Source organism: Aedes aegypti, chromosome 2 (genome assembly GCF_002204515.2).
Source record: "Aedes aegypti strain LVP_AGWG chromosome 2, AaegL5.0 Primary Assembly, whole genome shotgun sequence".
Classification (NCBI taxonomy): Eukaryota; Metazoa; Arthropoda; class Insecta; order Diptera; family Culicidae; genus Aedes; species Aedes aegypti.
The window spans coordinates 289,954,241-289,972,219 of NC_035108.1; the positions used below are offsets into that span (position 1 = coordinate 289,954,241).

The 17,979-nt window shown below is 39.2% G+C and overlaps 1 protein-coding gene across 9 annotated transcripts in view; it reads right to left on the reverse strand.

The window, feature by feature from the left end:
* Positions 1-918: 918 nt before the first annotated feature.
* LOC5565368 (metallo-beta-lactamase domain-containing protein 1) overlaps positions 919-17,979 on the reverse strand; it is a 361,006-nt gene continuing 343,945 nt past the window's right edge. For all 9 annotated transcript variants that reach the window (XM_021845324.1, XM_021845323.1, XM_021845329.1 and 6 more), the window contains exon 4: positions 919-3,266. In XM_021845324.1, coding sequence (XP_021701016.1) covers positions 2,896-3,266 — 371 coding nt within the window. In that variant the 3' untranslated portion in view covers positions 919-2,895. The remainder of the gene's footprint in view (positions 3,267-17,979) is intronic.

The window sequence follows — 17,979 nt, forward strand, 5'->3', positions numbered from 1 at the left end:
GTTTTTTCAAACCCGAATGCGAAATGACTCGAGCACAGTGGTGACACGATTTTTCCGGTTTTCGGGGTTTTGCAGCAGTGTGTGAACTGTTGGCAGCGCAACGCCTGATGGTATTGATGCTGCTGCTGCTTTGTGTTTTGGTTGACTGGCAGAATCGATGAACTGTGGTGAATAGTGGTCACAGTTCCCGAGCCTGTTCAGGACATTCTGTTATTCTTAATCCGCTGTGGTAATGAGCTATAAGCTCTCTTTTCGCTTATGCATTTTGCAGTGCTCTTTTTAGGGCGCTGTTCGAACCCATTGTGGTATGAAGCATGCTCTCATTTCGCTTATGCGATCTTCCCTCCTCAAGGGACCCCACTCATATTTCCTCCCATCTTTCCCTTCCCTTTCCTTTCCCATCGGGTAGATGATGAAATAGGCTCAAATATGGCGATGGCATAAATCTCCCAACTGGTAAGGAACGTGCCTTTGGAGCCGGCCTTCTGATACCCTGATACCCTACCGAAACTGATACAAAAACGTGGTCCTATTGATAGAGAAGGCGCATAACAAATTTTATATATCATTTGATAAAGAGAAACTTTCGCTTAGTAGAGGCAAGTCCGATGCAATAAAATTCATATTCATAAGTAGTGAAAAACTTCATCCTGAAGAAATTCTCTACCTTTCATTACTATCGATTGAAGTAGAAAATGAGCTCTTGATGTTTGGTTGTTATTGTTACTTCGATAGTTCCATTTTCCACCTCAGAGAAAAACATACTTGATAGGTGGCTTCCCGACAATGGCAAAAAGCAAAGTGCACTTCACATAAGAAGAAACGGGTCATCCTTCGCCATCGGTCCCCTTTCAAAACAAAACACTCTAAGATAAGGACTTTTCTCAACTTCCATAAAATAGAAAATTACTTGTTTTCTGTTGTTGTTGTTGTTCTTCTTTTCTCGGTTGTTGTTGTTGATGATCTTCTCTTGGATTATTCAACTGTGGAGGCTATGATTTCAGTTAGCCTCTCACATGGTTTCTTAGTTCATACAGTTTTCTGGTTTTGTCCTTATGGATAGTTCATAAAGATGGTTTTCGAGTTCTACAGTGAATCATTATGCGCCTCTTCTCTGCACAGAATGGTTGTCATCCTCTTGTTCAAGGATGATTAATTGGTTTTCGACTTGGGTTTTCATTTTGTTCCTTTTTTTCATTTGCCGTTGCGGTCCATTTGCTTGTATTCTGCTTCATGCAATACAATCAAGTGGTTATTAAATATTAATATGTTTGCTCTATATTGCATAGTGATATTTTTCGCCTTTTTTCACACAGATATAGCTCATATAGTTTGAAATCATGCTGCTGCTTATTTCATTGTTTAAAGCATATCAGTTAATCAACATTCTTATTAGTATGCGTTTGCTTATATTATATTTATAACAATTTTCTTATACCTTTTAACAAGACATTTATTATTCGCGTCTTGCTTGTGATATTATTCATATTCTTTATAATATGAACAATATTATAAATGATCATGCTGCTGCTTTCTTAAATCTAGATCTTAAAGCTAGTTCCTTAATCCAAAACATTTTTTCATTAAGATTATACTCTGCTAGTAAAAGATACAGCTGCATGCTGCTGTAAATTTTGTTTTTTTTTTTTCGCACGGTTTATTGTATCTTTCAACGTGTCATACGAGTGGAAGTGCCGGATTTTCGACATTGTCTGTCTACTAAACCAGCACCGTCCTAACGTTTATCAGTTTTGCATGAGGTTATTTCTAACACTAGACTTTTAATGAGCTCCTTCTAGGTGAAGAGAGTACAAGCTAAGGGATGAGTTTTGATAAATGTTGGGTATGAATGATCATTCTGCTGCGTATAATGGTTAGTGGTTAGTGAAAACACTTGTCTTTTCATAACAACATTGATTAGCGTTTGGTTTTGTTTAGTTTTATATATAAGTGACATTAGCTTTCCTTACTCTTTTCCAGATGTTACTTCCATTCGTTGATGTTATTCTCCGGTTTTAAATCGAATTAGATCCAAATAGTGTGAAAGTAGATGTTGATACTTTCGGTTGACTCGCAAATCGGATGTTATCTTTTGCGAGTCTTTCTGTTGAAACGATGTATTATTATGTACCGATCCTAATTTCTCTAAACAAATAAACAATCATAATTAAGTATTTTAGTTTGCATATTTTTGTGTGTTCATTGGCATTCTTGTTCTGAAGCACGGCCCGCCCACGCTCCTACAGAACCGGGCGGGTCCAAAACATGGGTTTCTACTACTGTGTTTTTTTTTTCTTATTTCAGCACAACCTTTTTGGAAATTGGTACCGTTCAACTGCAATTGTAGAACTATTTGTTTTCCTTCGAACAAAGATTAAACATTTAAAACTACTACATTTTTGTTTGTTTTTCTTGTTTTCAGTAATACGTGTTTTTTTTTACCATGTCACAAATACATAATTGTTAAGAAACTTGAAACTCTAATTCCACTAACATACATGTATGATCATAAACTTGCATATTAATATCGTGCTTGTTTAATATTTCTTCTTTTTCAATATATGTGGATTTTCAATCCTGCAAAATTGTTTCATTAGCTGATACAAACTTTTAAAACCAATTCGTGTGTATTACTTGAATTAATTTTTAACTATAGATTTCAATAATGATCATTTTTTGTGAACTTGATATTATAAAGCATAAAAACAGCAAAACAAAAGCAATAAATTGGCATTCAAACTATTTCATTGACTTCACTTGCTGTAGTTTTTTTTTCAAAGCAACAATTATTCTAAAATTTAACACATTTCAAATCATCTCGCAATCAATCGAATTCTATAAAAATCCACTGCGCTCGTCTCGCCATAGTCTCTTTTTGTTTCTTATCCTCAGCAATCATTCCTTTCCCTTCGGTTTCATCTCACTGCCTCCATCAGCCTGTCGTTTCAGTTCCGCTCTCGAGCCCTCGTCAACGGCAAACATCGGTCCATGGCCCGGTACAACGTAATCGGCAATGGCCGCCATCCGAGCTCGATTGATTCTCTGTGCCTTGGGATCTTCGCTGCCAGCTTCTAGCCAAAGGGCACTGTCGGCAATATCGTCACGCCGTTCGAACAGATCGCCAACTATGGCTACCGTGGTGCTGGCGTCGGTACCGGCATCGGACAGGAACGGTAGAACGCTTTCGCGAACCAACACCGAAACGCAGGACATCGTGTGACCGGGTGTGGCGACGATTTCGATCGTATCCGACAAACGGTAGGGAGCTGTAAAAATAAAAATAAAATGGTATTGGATTAGAGATAAACGTACATGACAATTATACACGAGAAACTCAATTCGCGAGCTAGATCGGGAGTTCGAAACGTTCGATACTTTATGTTGAAAAGTAATTTTATAATCAAAAATTTGCTGGTGCGTAATTAGGCAGAACCCAGATATTGTCAGCTTGGCTTTACTGAGAATTAAATGACATTCAATAGAGAAACTTTAAAAGTAGATTGGAGTTTCTTGAACCTTTTAATTCCACCCCAAGTGCTTATCTTTGACAGATACGCGTATTTTGACTACCACTTGCAGTCTTCTTCAGTTTCAGTTACTCCCCAGGCAACCAAAATGTACGTATAACGAAATCACCTGGAGGCTTTATATGTGCAAAATTTCACTTATAAGATGTCGCGAAAAGGCCTTCTACATACAAAAGTGGAGGCGATATGCGTGCATATATTATGTGATGAATAATAACATACAATGCGAGTGTATAAATATTCTACCGAACCAACCTGTGATCTTATGCGACTTAACTTATGATAACAAATGTTGATTTGACAGCTGCTACGGATTGATGCGATTTGCTTTGTACGAGTGTACGAGACGAAACAAAATGTATAAATGAACTCAGAAAAGAAGTGTTTTATGCGAGGAAACTCATCAAACTGACGAGTTTATCCACGGTGTTTTGCGGGTTTGATGTAATTAGTATGAATAAACGAGTTGTAACGTGAACTTTCATGCGATTTCTGGTTGTCTGGGTCGAAATACACGTATATGTCAAAGAGAAGCATTTAGGGTGGAATTTAAAGGTACAAGATACTCCAATCTACTTTTAAAGTTTCTCTATTGAGATTCTGCTCAGAGGTTTGGAATAAATTAAAAAGAGTTACATTCAATAGATTTTGTACACAATTCCTATGCGGCATCTTTGTGGATAGTAATGAATGCCCACATGAACCAGAGTTACAAAAGTAGGTTGAACAGCTATCCATCTAAAATTAGAGCTTAAACGCAACGATATTAGCAACACCACATTCCTATTGTCATTCAATTGCCGTATCAATTTCCCACCATTCCTAACTGGGTATCAACCACCACTCAGCAAATGATTCGCAATACCACCGGGTCTTCTAGGGTGGTTCTCAAATCGATTTTCCTGATTTTCCTCACCGCTGATTTGGTACCTCGGTTGATATGCGTCACTGTTCAAATCAGGAACTCCGAAAAAGAACCGATTGAAAAACCAAACGAAAAAATAGTATAGAAACGTTGCAAGTTTATTGAACTGTTATATCAAAATATATTAATTTGACATGTGTTAAAAATATTTTGCATGTATCCGATTGAATAGGTATGTCTTTTGAGGGAATGAACAAAAAAAAAAGGACAATTTACACCGTCTTCAGCCAAAGGCTGCACAGACTGAACAATCACGAAGATTAGGCGACGGACAACACGGAACCACCCAGTAGCTCGGGGATGAATTTTTCGTTTGACGAAAAGTTTCCACCGACTGGAGCGGAAATCGAACCCACGCTTTGTGGCACAATACGCCTAAACGACTGACGCCGCTAACCACCCAGCCACGGAGCCCACAAACATTAATGCTGCTCAATTAGTGAATGTTTCAATTCACGAATGGACTGGAAAACCAATCAAAATATCGATTACACAAATTGATTTGTTTAAGAACATGAGCCACCCTAATGCCTACCGCTCCACATTCACCAACGCCAAACCCCCCCGCCGCAGTAATGGACATTCGTCGTTAGACCAAAGACCCGAAACAATACTGCAGCACTTCATTAAGCGAACACGTGCTGCTGTTCCCGCGTGGAAAACCGCAACACCACAAACCAGCAAACTCGGAGTATCAGTTTGACGAGAAGTGGAAAAAAGTTTTTCTTTTCACTGACTGCAATAGATAAGCCGATTCATTATAACGACTTAGCACTAATTCTCGCGGAACATTACTAAAGGACCTATCTAACATTGAGAGGCTCTCTTTGTTTACTTTCTCTTTCATTAATAACTGAGTCACATTAATCTCTTCTGTTGCGTTTTTTGTATGAAACGCTAGTCAAGGAAATTGACTTTCGATCTATAGCGAAAAACCTCCCAAAATCTTTAGTATTCCACTGTTATAATCGAAAGAGAACGAGAGAGAAGAGAATCTCTCATTTGTACATAGGTCCTTTAGTAATGTTGCGCGAGAATTGATTTTTGTGATGTGTGGGCAAGCCCATTCATGTGGTAGGATACTCGTTTTCGCCGTATAGCACTTCAGCCATTGACACTGTCGTCCATTCGAATAGTCACTCGATGGGAATGGTTCTGTCGCATGGTTTGTGTCAGCAGAACTTTTGGCAATTGAAACCAACGTGGAATAAAAGCATTTATATAATCCGATTTAGGTATTTGAAAATATCGTCAAGTATTTTCCTTCATTTTTATTTTCTAATATTTTATGTTAAAAATCTTATTGATATATTGATTTTCATATAAACTCATGACTAACTTGACAATCTATTTAAACATTCAATTGGCCATTGCCTCTATTCGTTGCAATATTTTCATATCATACTCTGAAAAGACCTTTTTCACAAAATAGCACTGCGTGCCTGCGAATTTCAGATTCTTGGATGCCTTAGAGGCATTGTTTTCAAAATACCTGTAATAAATGACTAAACAACTGGATGAATTACCGAGGAAATCTCCAAGATTATTTTCAGTTGTGTCTTAAAAGTAATTTCTAGTTGAATTCTCTAGTTGGAGGAGTCATAGAAAAATCTGAGAAATTTTGTGAAAATCTTTGGAAGAAGCGCTAGATGAATTCCTCGGATCGCAGCAAGCACAGAAAAAAATCCACGTCTTATTGTTTTTTTTTTTTAATTTTCGCTGGTGGAAATGAGATTCGGCAGATGTTGTTTTGCCACGTTTATATGTTCTATGGAACGTGAAATGTTCTCGGTTCGGGATGGATTATGAACTACATTAGTCGTTTTTTTTTGTGCGTGAATTTTGATGCAATAGCTCATCAAAATTCACGCACCAAAAATCGACAAAAAAACTTTCATTGTTAGAGGATTGACGGATTGCATTTTCGAAAAAGGAATTTGGTGAGTTTGTTCTTATCAGCAGCACATGATTACAATGCGTAAATATTAACAATTTGTTGGCCAGAACGTCTACCGAGCGTATCCTATGTCACTACCCTTTCCATCAACATTCCACAACATACCGTAACATCTATTAGAGGTCGTAGAGTTCTCTGCATCTTTCTTAAGAAGGTGTTCAATCAATCATCCTTTCCCATTCCCCAGCTTTCGCAAGGACATGGCCAGGACAGCTCTCGACTTTTGGAAGATGCAACAATCTTCCAAGAGTTAGAAGTTAGTCCCAAATTTCTGACTTTGGTAACGGACGGGAACCCTCATACAATGGTCTAGGACTGCACCGTAAATTCGGGTGAAATTGATCACAATGTCACACGATTTTATTTGTTACTAATAGAGCACAAATATCCATGTAACATATATCTAATGAATGTTGTTTGCCAAAACTATTGTCTTATTGCGTGTTGCGAAGTTTTTTGTACACTCTTCAAGTTTATTTATATGAAAATAATGTAAAATTCCATAATCTTATTCGGTGTAGTATTGACAGACAACTATGAACTTCAAGTTTTAACAAGGATTTATACATGGTATATTTCCTGAAAGTTTGGAAGGATGCTTGAAATATATCCCTTAAACTGATTGTATCATCAAAATTCTACCAATATGCTCAATTGGTTCAAATCATTAAATTTTTGTTCGATATCAGGAGATTCCTTTGGAAAACGCCTATATTTAGGCGTCTTCTGCGGAGTTTTTAAATTTCAATAAATTTATTATTTCCATTAATATTGCATTGTCAAAAATTTAGTAAGCATATTTGGATTCAGGGAGCCGTAATTATGTATGTAGAGTTAATCGTTTTGACAAGTGATCAATTTCACCCCAAAATGGGATCCCCTGATTTTTTATTTTAAAGATGGTTTTCATCATTAACATCACTTCTGTATGGAAATGTCGGTACATGAGCCAATGAGGCTCACCATCGTACTTGTTTTCCTACATTCAGTTGATTGTCATTGTCAACATTTGGAAAAGCAGACCAGAGAAGCCGTGAAAAATGATCACCTACGAATTTTTGCGAAATGCTAAATGCTCATGCTAATAAAATGGAAGTAGCGCTAGATGCATTCCTTCTAAAAATTTTAGGGGCAAAAGCTGGGTAAATCAAAGAATAAACTCACCGATTAAGAAACATTGAAAAAAAAAAATCCCAGAGCACTTTCTGGTTTAAATTTAATCGATAAAAATAAATTCTTGGTAAAATTATTGGAGGGCTTCATGCAATTTGCGAAATAACTTTTGATATCGCGCGGTTCCCTGGCGAAAATCATGTCTCCACGCTCAGCATTTGCCAGCACCAAAATATGTATCCATGTAAGTCCTTCACCTTCAAAGGTTAGGGCTTGCGTAATGCTGCCTAAGTATAAGCATGCGTATCAAATTTGAAACTTTAGGAACGTCATGCTTGAAAATAGAGACCAAAATGAGACAAAACAGGAGCATGAAAGGAACCAATAAGATACCAAACGCGATTTAAAAAGATCGTACAGGGATGAAATTAAAAAGAAAATAAAACTATCTTTTTTCAAGATTTTTTATAGGAATATCCCACGAAATTTGTTTTATTTTTAGGACACAGACTGGTTAATACTTCCTAGGGTCAATTTGCCAGTTTAAGAAAGCACCTGAAAGCAACGCCCAGTGACACAGTTGAAATATACTAAAGACATTCCTCTTTCCATGAAGGACATTTTCAAGAACTCAAGCGATAAATTCTCCATAATTGACAGATGTTAATTAAACCCACTGGTTTCTTAGGACTTCTTTCAGAATTTCCACTCAGTTCTCAATTTCTCTAAGGATGCCATTAAAAGTAACAGGGAATTGTTAAATGAGCTATCAAATAATCCATGCAGCCCTGTCGTCGTAAAATTTGAGCTTCTTAGTCGTTCCCTTTTGAGGAGGGCGTTCCTATAAGCACAGAAGGCGATTGTAATTCCAGGCAATAATGAGGAAGTCTCACAAGAAAATTGTATCAAATTAATATATATTCCAAACACATGATAACTAATATGCATTTGCACGTGTTAAGTTTGTGTTCAATGCTCATTCCAATTAAAATGTGTAACGAAGAAACACATTTAAATTTAAAAGTACCATCATACTAAATAACTCATACTATTGCTTAAAATCAAGATGGCCTCAAAATACAATATAGTCGCCAGATTTTTTTAACCAAAATTTAATCCCATTTTACAGTTGACTCGAGGAAAGAACCAGCGATTGAATAATTATTACTTTGCTGTACGAAATATGTTGTTTGTATAAATTTAGAAAATCATTCATTTCAAACGGCTAATATAATTGCTCACCTAGTTTTTGCAGCTGTACTAACTCAGTTTTTATCTTAGCTAGCTTTTTGATGGTGATCATAAAATTAAAAACAAACGGTGCACTGATGCAATGGTGATTTTTTTTTTCCTGATGAAATTCGAAATGACCTTATTTAAAATGACAACCAAAATTATTGCATATGAAAGCTACAACCTTTCTCAATATAGGGGATATATAAAAAAAAGATACGTGAAAAAATACCTAAAATGTATCAAAAATGAGCTTCTCTTCAAATTGTTTAGCTAGCTAGCGTAAGAGGGATCCACTAATATGAGTTAACCAAAACAATAGAAATACTAAATTATAGAGGAAGAATGTCGTTGGCATCGCTGTCGGAATATCTTTTGCTGGCGGAAACAGGCGGGGCTATACGGTATGCAGTTTGACAGTTATGTACCCGTCACGTCTCCTCTAGTTTTAGCCTATTCTTGCGGACTAAGACATTATTTCTAACAAAATAGGGTGCAAAGACGAGTCATAAAGTAAAACATAAAAAAATGCCTTCAGAGTTCTTTGGGAATTGATGTTTAGAATATTCGATTGTGTTTGAACCTAAGGTAATATATGAATCAGAATTGGAGTAAAACGGTAAACTACAAATTTGGCACCATTCGACTTCTATCGGCATTCAAAATTAATACGCCAAATGCACAGTACCAATGAAAAAAATTAGATTATTCTTTGTTCTGCCTGCTTCCCCCTGACGAGATTTCCAAACCAACAATTTCACCAAAGCTGTCATTGATTGAAATAAATATGCCTCAAAATGCGGCTTATGTGGAATTGTCGAACAAATTTGCCTGCAGTTCTTATAGGAAAGGCTGCCGGAAAAAAGGAAAATGTGTAACTATTGTCGACATGACAGGAGATATTTGAAGTATTTCAAAAACGTTTCCAAAAAGTTTTTAACAAGTCTGTCGGTGTAATCCAAGAGAGGATTGAGCAGCGCATAAATGTAACAACCATGTAGTTTGTCTGCGTATGTCCAAGAAAATTACACATGAAGCGTGGCATCGGCTTAAACTGCTGAAAATACGTTAATTTCCTTATATTATAATTTATAAAATAAATAGAGAAAACTTCACGAACAAATGCTCAAGGTTTCTTCAAGTTCGAATCTTTTTTTTTTTGAATTAAATAAACGGTTCGAGCTTCAGCCAAATATATCGCTTAGTTTTGGGTTGGATTTATTAGTGGATTTTAGAATTGTCAATTATTCATTACAGCAGGATTTCAAACTCATTTCACCAAATATCGTTTTCAATGCGTATAATGAATTTCCGTCACTATCACATGACAACTATTGGCCCAAAATCAGTGTATACATATTTCAATACACAGTCAACAACCCTCAGTAGGATCCGTCATCGTTGAATTCTTCTTTGTGTGATTGTTTTTTTGACAAAACACGCATGAATTTGGTAGAACGTGCATTCAGTTTTCCAATTACTTTTTCTACACTGATTCTCATCCCCCTACTGACATTCGGTGGCTGCTAATTCAATTTCACATGTGAAAAAATCATTTCCATCAAAATACTCCACAAAAACACCCGCAAATTGCAAAAATTGTATATCTTTTATTATAAGACAATCATGATTCATCAACTGGAGGCTTCACATTGCCGTTTTCTTACATCAGTAATATTAAATTCATTTGTAATTTTTTATATTCAATTTTCAACTTCAGTTTCTCCAGGTGAAATTGAATTTTGAAATGACACCAACAGTGGGTGAAACCTAATGTGTGCGTGTGTTGCACCCACTCTCTTTCTCGTCGCATTCGCTTTCATAGTCAGATTGGCTTCGTGCTAGCGGAGTTTGTTTTTGTTCTTGTTCGCACTGATCGGGTATCATTCGGCGGCTGAATTTTTATGACACTGCCTAAAATGAAGAAGCATACGAACTGATTGTGTTTAGAAGATATGAAATGAAATTTTATTCAGCTTCAAAATTTCATGTATCTCATGAAACTTCATGAGTTACTTGAAATGATTCGATCGATATTATTCCATGCTGAAGTTATGTCGCAATTTCAACATAATTTTTCTTTTCACACGAAAAAGTTGATTTAAATACCAAAGGAATATCAGGATTTCAGAATTTAGTGGTGACAAGGGGTCGTACAGCTCGGAAATTATAATTGATTTTCTACAGGGCGTTAATTTGCTCCTGATTACTCCAGGGTGTTTATACAGCTTGACAATTTCGATTGGCGTCCTACAGAGCGTAGAGATGTACCTGAGCTATGTGGATTAAACTCAAAGTTCTGCAAGGCGTTGATAAAGCTTTGAATTTTCAATTATTGTTCTACAGAGAAATTAGATGAGCTATCTGAGACAATATCAAATTACTCCAGGGCGTCGATACAGCTTGGAATTTTTAATTTATTTAGGGCGTTAGAGTGCTCTTGATCTACATAGGGTATGGTCAAATTTGACGTAAATACCGCTTAGAATTTGTAATTGATGTTAATCAGGGCGTTAAGATGCAGCTGATCTACATGACACAAGGTCAAATAACTCCTGTGTGTTGAAGCAGCACGAAAATTTCGATTGATTTTCCAAAGGGGTTTTAAGATCCTCCAGGTCTTGCAAAGATATATGTGGAATAAAGTCAAATTACTCCAGGGCGTTGATATAGCTTGCCAACTTTAATTGATGTTATACAGGACGTTCAAATGAACCTAATCTATTTGGAATAGCTTCAAATTTTTCCTGCGTGTTGATACATCTTGAATTTATAATTGATATCGTACAGGGCGTTAAGATGCACCTAGTTGACAAAGGACAAGGAAAAATTATTCCAGTGCGTTGATACAGCTATGCATTTAATTAATGACGTCCTACAGGGCGTTAAGATACAGCTCATCTATTTGATGCATAATGAGATTACTCCAGAGCGTTCATAAAGCTTGACAATCTCGGTTGATACAGGGTTATAAGGTGCGCCTGATCTACGTAAGATAAAGTTAAATAACAGCAGGGTTTTTATACAGCAAGAAAAATTCAATTGATTTTTTATAGGGCGTAAAGATGCTTCAGATCGCTCCAAGATCTTTGAGGACTCTTACTTCATCCAGCGTGATAGCTTGTAATTATGAAATTAAGTCCTAAAGGGCAATCACATGCGCCTGATCTACATGAAAAAAAAATCAAATTAATCCAGGGCGTTGATCCAGCCTTAAGTTTACAATTAATGTCCTACAGGGCGTTAAGTTATATCTGATATATATGGAATAAGCTCAATCTCCTTCAGGGTGTATTGATGCCCTGGAGCACGTAGGTTTCGATTGATTTTTTACAGAGCATTCAGATGCTCTAGATCTCACAAAGATCTGTGTGGAATAAAGCCAAATTATTCCTGGGCGTTGGTAAAGCTAGGAATTTTAAATTGATGTCAAGATGTATCTGATGTACATGTACAAATTATTCCAGGACGTAAATACAGCATGAAAATTTCGATTGATTTTCCACAGGGCGTTGAGATGTTCTAGATCTCGCAAAAATCTATTTGGAATAAAGTTACTCTAGGGCGTCGACACAGATGGATCGATTGATATCATACAGGGAGTTAAGGTGCATCTGATTTACGCGAAACAATATCAAATTACTGCATGGCATTGATAAAACATGAAATTTCCAATTGTTGTCCTACAGAGCATTGAGATAACCCTGATCAACATAGGGCAAAGTCAAAACACTCAAGGGCGTTTATACAGCTCGGAAATTTTGATGGATTTTCTACATGGCGTAAAGATGCTCTAGATCTCGCAAAGATTTGTGTGGACTAGGAATTGATGCCTTCAGACCGTAAAGATGCACCTGATCTACATAGAATAAAGTCGAACTACTCCAGGGTGATAATATAGCTTGTAGTCGAGTCTAGTACACGACACTGAAGACGGCCTTACAGTTGAGGTCGAAATACGCGTATCTGTCAAAGGATACAAACTCTAGTGGAATTAAATGTTATAGTACTAAATACGGTTTTTTCATAGCTTGTAATTATTAAATGATATCCTACAGGGCGTTAAATTATTTCGATTGATGTTATGTAGGGCGTTTAGTTGCACCTGATCTACATGCAACAAAGTTAAATTAATTCAGGTCGATGATACAGCTTGAATTTTCAATTGATGTCCCTAAGGGCGTTAACAAAAAATGTGAGCAAAGCTTCTTTGTCATCGACTAAGCGCGACTAAGCAGGACGACAGGGCTGAATCCATGGAGGTTTTGCTTGGAATATTACTAGCGATTTTTTTTTCTAAGAACTACAGGAGTTATTAATTGAGAAAATGTTAGAAAAATGTCTAGATAAACTTGATGATGAATCAGACAATGAGCTTCTTACTAAAGAAGAATTTTTAAAAGAATAATCCGTAATTTTTGTAACAATTAGTGTTCTTAGTGTTCTTATGAGCACTTCCAAAGTTATTAACTGAGAGCTTTCTTTGCCGATTGATCATTTTTGCATGTGTATATCGTGTAGCAGGTACGAAGATACTCTACGCCCTGCGAATTGAGGAAATTTCCTTTACGAAAATATCCTCGACCAGCGGGATTCGAACTCACGACCCTCAGCATGATCATGCTGAATAGTTGCGCGTTTACCGCTACGGCTATCTGGGCGGTAGGTACTCGCCACTTGTATAGCCATGAGCCGGAACGTACTTGCCAGATTTTCTCTGGGTTACGTTTGTTTCCCAACGCAGTACCCCAAGCCGGGAATCCGTATCTCAGTATGGACGATGATACGGTCACCAGAAGACGCCTTGTATTGTTTCTTGATCCTCCAATGTTGGACATGATACTAGCTTCGCTGCCTTAACGTGGCTGTTGAAGTTTAGTCTGTCGCCGACCAATTCTCCAAGGTGCTTTAGAGAGCGCTTCGATGAGATTGCGTGTCCTTCGACATTGATGTCAAACTGCAACTGGTTTAGTTGCATCACACGCTCTCGCCAACGCTTCTGTCAGCTCTTCTGCATATATGTTTGGAGCGTCGCTTACTGCTCGGAGTGCTTCGACGAAAATATCCTTGTCGTAATACTTCGTCTTCCACCTACGTTCTCCATTCCTCCTCTGCCATACTGCACATTTCTCTGGCAAACGCAGTAGTGGATTGCTTGATGATACACTGTGGGTGTATTCTTTGCCACCTCTCCAGTTCATAATGTTGATCAACGACGGGTCACGTCGATGATGGATTTTTTATCGTCTTTGCGAAATGTGATAGCGAGACCGTCGTTGCACAGCCTTACGTCAAGCTTCGCTTAAGTTTCCAGCAAACTGTACCCTCTTGCGTTGATCAGTCCACGGCACAAGCATTGAAGTCTCCTCATCCATTCACATCTATTATCCGGGTGTACTGCTCCAGTGTTCACCTCGGGGGAGCGTAACAGCTGCACACGAAGATTTTGTTAATTTTGACGATCACAAAACTCTTGTATGAGTGTTCGACTGCTTCCTGCATGAGGAATCGGCCCATTATTTGAAATGCCGTCATATCTACTCTGTCTGCTACAGAATTGCCGTTATCGGGAGGAACCCGTTACGGTTCTGCAATGATTGCAACGTAGCACTTAGTTTCCGTTGTCGACTGCCACAACAGTTGTCGTGCGGCGTCACAATGATTGAGTTTTCTTCATCGTCATTACTGCCCCGCCTTCGCCTTCTGATATTGAGGGCATTTTAGGCCACTCGTTTTATGGCCATTACCATCCTCCTCTTTATACAGCATGCACCTGGGTGTCTTCAGACAGTCCCTGTCAACGTGACCTTTTCACCACATTTCGTGCAGTGTTCGGACCTGTCCTGACCTTTGCAGTTTATTGCCCAGTGGTCGAAATGTATGCATCTGAAATTACCACCGAATTTGTTTCCCGAGGGATCAGTGCGGACAGACTGACCATTCCATCTTGACCTTACCAGCTTCGGCGAGTTTTTTGGCTGATGCGACTGGTGATCAGATCGTTGCTGTTTGCATACCACTGTACGCTTTCCTCAGCCAGATGGACTACGGTGCTTCTTTCAGGTTGCATTGAGACAACAGTGCACCCTAATGTCGTCATCCGTTGTGATCTCGGGCCGCTAACTCTACTTTTGATCCTTTGGGCCGCTTTCTCCTTACTCGTTGTATGTAGTCGCCTCTCGTGATCCCATGGTTGTCTATGTAAGCAGGGAGGCAATGCTAGGGTTGACACAATCCTTCATGGGGGTTGTGTTCAGAGCCGGATCGGCGTAAGTCAGGAATGTTGCATCTGAGCCTACTACTCACCGAGGTTGTTCAGGTTTTATCAGGACGGAGGCAGTCCCCTCGTAGTCCTATTTACCTTTTCCAGTTGGTGTCACCCTTCCTTACTCAGGGAACAGTATAGTACACTGCCAGACCACGAATGTTAGACGGCGTATCCAATCCGTAATCCGTATCCTGTCCGTTGTTCTGCGCTGTGACCTTCTTACCATAATCAGGATTTTATTGGCAACCACCTTGATGTGCCGGTTGGCACTCAATAGGGCTAAGGCACTTTGAAAGCGGTACCAGGTCGCTTGTTCAGGGCTACTTGCAGATATGTGTTTTTTTTTTTGTAGAGATTCAACAGAGCTCACTGATGAGTACCAGCCACATCCATGCTTGAGCCTCTGGTCAGATGGACTAGAAGCTCGGCCACCTCCAGGAGGAAGTGGTAAAGGTACGGATGTCTGAATGAGTTTTGCTTGGAAAAGGCAAGAATCCCAAGCTCCCACCTGGCACCCCCTCACTCTAGCTGATGTCAGAAGGATAGCCAAGTACGCAACCCTTAGCTGGCGTTCTTTGTCATCGTTTGACCCGTGGAAGCGTGAGGTTGGGACTTGTGAGGACCAAAACTATTTTGGACACTTCTTCCGTGTTGTCGACTCATTATTTTGCATCCCATGCATTGCGAGCATAACCGCAACATAACAGTTCAACGACCCAACGCGAGGAGTTATTGCCGTACTTCTACGAAGGCAAACGACCGACGAAAAGACTTGTCACCAGCTGCGTGATGGGATTTTTCAATCCACTGGAAGTCCACATCTTTACCGATGCCAGCGAACATAGATACGGATGTGTGGCATATTTGCGAACGGTTATCGACGGAGCTGTCCATTGCAGTTTGATGATGTCTCGGGCGAAGGTGGCGCAAATAAAACGACAGTCGATTCTTCGGCTGGAACTGATGGGCGCGGTCCTGGGAGCGCGGATAAGCCAAACTGTACTCGACATGCATTTGTACCAGATTTGCCGTACTGTCTTCTGGACGGATTTCCGTACCGTTTATAGTTGGTTGCACTCCGATCAACACCGCTACATACAATTTGTTGCTTTACGCGTTGGTGAGATCCAAGAGCTGACAAAAATAACGGATTGGCGTTGGATACCAACGAAGCTCAACGTTGTGGACGTGCTGACCAAGTGGGGACAAGGCCCTCCACTGCAAAATGACGGCGAGTGGTTCAACGGACCATTGTTCCTGTACCGGCCGGAAGAGCAGTGGCCAACATAAGAAACGGCGATTTAAGAGACTCACGAAGAAGCGTGAGACGTTGTATTGTTCCACGGAGTGATCGACGTCGAACCGAATATCACTTCCCGACGAAGTTGTCGCGGATGACAGCGCTTTATCGCCAACTGCAGGTGGAAGAAAATAGGAGAGCCGATCATTGCTACACGTGCTACGGCAAAGCAGTGGCAGATGATCGAGGCGACAGCTGCAAATTACGCGGCGCTGCATGCACCACTGCACCACTGCGAGCGGAAACCTTGCTCTGGCGACAGGCACTGTGGGACAGCTTTCCCGACGAGATCAAGATCAAGCGCCAGCCGGGCAACCTGGTGAAGAACATCAAGAAGAGTAGCCCGACGAGGGAGTGCTGCGCATGGATAGCAGACTTGCGAATTCGGAGGAGGGCTCCTTCGACAAGAAGCATCCGATCATTCTGTCGCGGACCCACGAAATCACGCAAAGGTTGATACAGCACTACCACGAAGAGTTTTGGGCACGCCAATTCGGAAACCGTGTTCAACGAGACGAGGCAGCGGTTTCAAATTCCGTAACTGCGTCCGGCGATACAGCAGATGGTGAAGAATTGCGTCTGGTACAAAGTCAACCGAGATGTCGACCGAGATCACCGATAATGGCTCCCCTTCCCGTCGAATCCAAACCAAATTATATGTGAAATAAAACTTAAAAATCTGTTTTGCGTGCTTGGTGGATAAGATCACAGAAAAGTTTTAAAATTCATACTTTAAAATGGTCGGCGTTAAGTCAGAGTGGACCAAGTGACATTTTTGATATTTTGAGAAAAATGGGTTTAAAGTCTAACGCTCTGTAATTTTTTCACTCGTTTAAATTTCGGTTCAATATTTTTACACGTCTTTATGTTACTTTCAAACAATATAATGTGAAGTGGTAATCATGAAAAATCATAATCCAAACCTCTAATAGAACATTTTTTTTTATGGACTATGTGTACTTGGTCCACTCTGACTGAACCAAAAACCACCGTTCAGTGAGCTGGTTCACTCTGACTGAACAATTTCTTGAAAAATAACAATCATTTAATGCTTGCATGGTCAAATTGGGTGCATATCTCTAAGATAAACAGATTATCAAGACCCTTCGACACCAGTATCGTAAATTCTTAAATAACCCATATAGTAAATACCAAAATCAGTGGCATTACGATAGCTTGAAAATTAAGGTTTCGCAGGGTCAGGGCGTTGAAGACCAGAAATATTCAAATATGCGTTCAGTCAGAGTGGACCAAGTGAAAATCTTTAGTACCGACCAAAATATGCTGGTCCAATAAGCGAATTGTAGGACATGCCATACATACACCATAGAACTACCGTAAACTTCTATCGGACTCTGAAATTGACTCAAAAAATGCAGTAATCAATCATTTTATTGCTTTTCAACACTTGGTCCGCTCTGTCTGCACAGAATTTGTTGCAATTTCTGACCACCCATCCGAATGTGGTAAATTGTCAAAAATCAAAATCAAATGCATCGAATCATGTAATATTTATAAATTTCTATTGATGGATAAGTAGAAGAATGATTCGATGTCAAAAAATCTGACAAATCTCCCGAAATGTCTTTCATTTCCTCGCATTCCTAAGCGCGCTGATCATTTTTGCTGTTATGGTAATAAGCACTTGGTCCATTC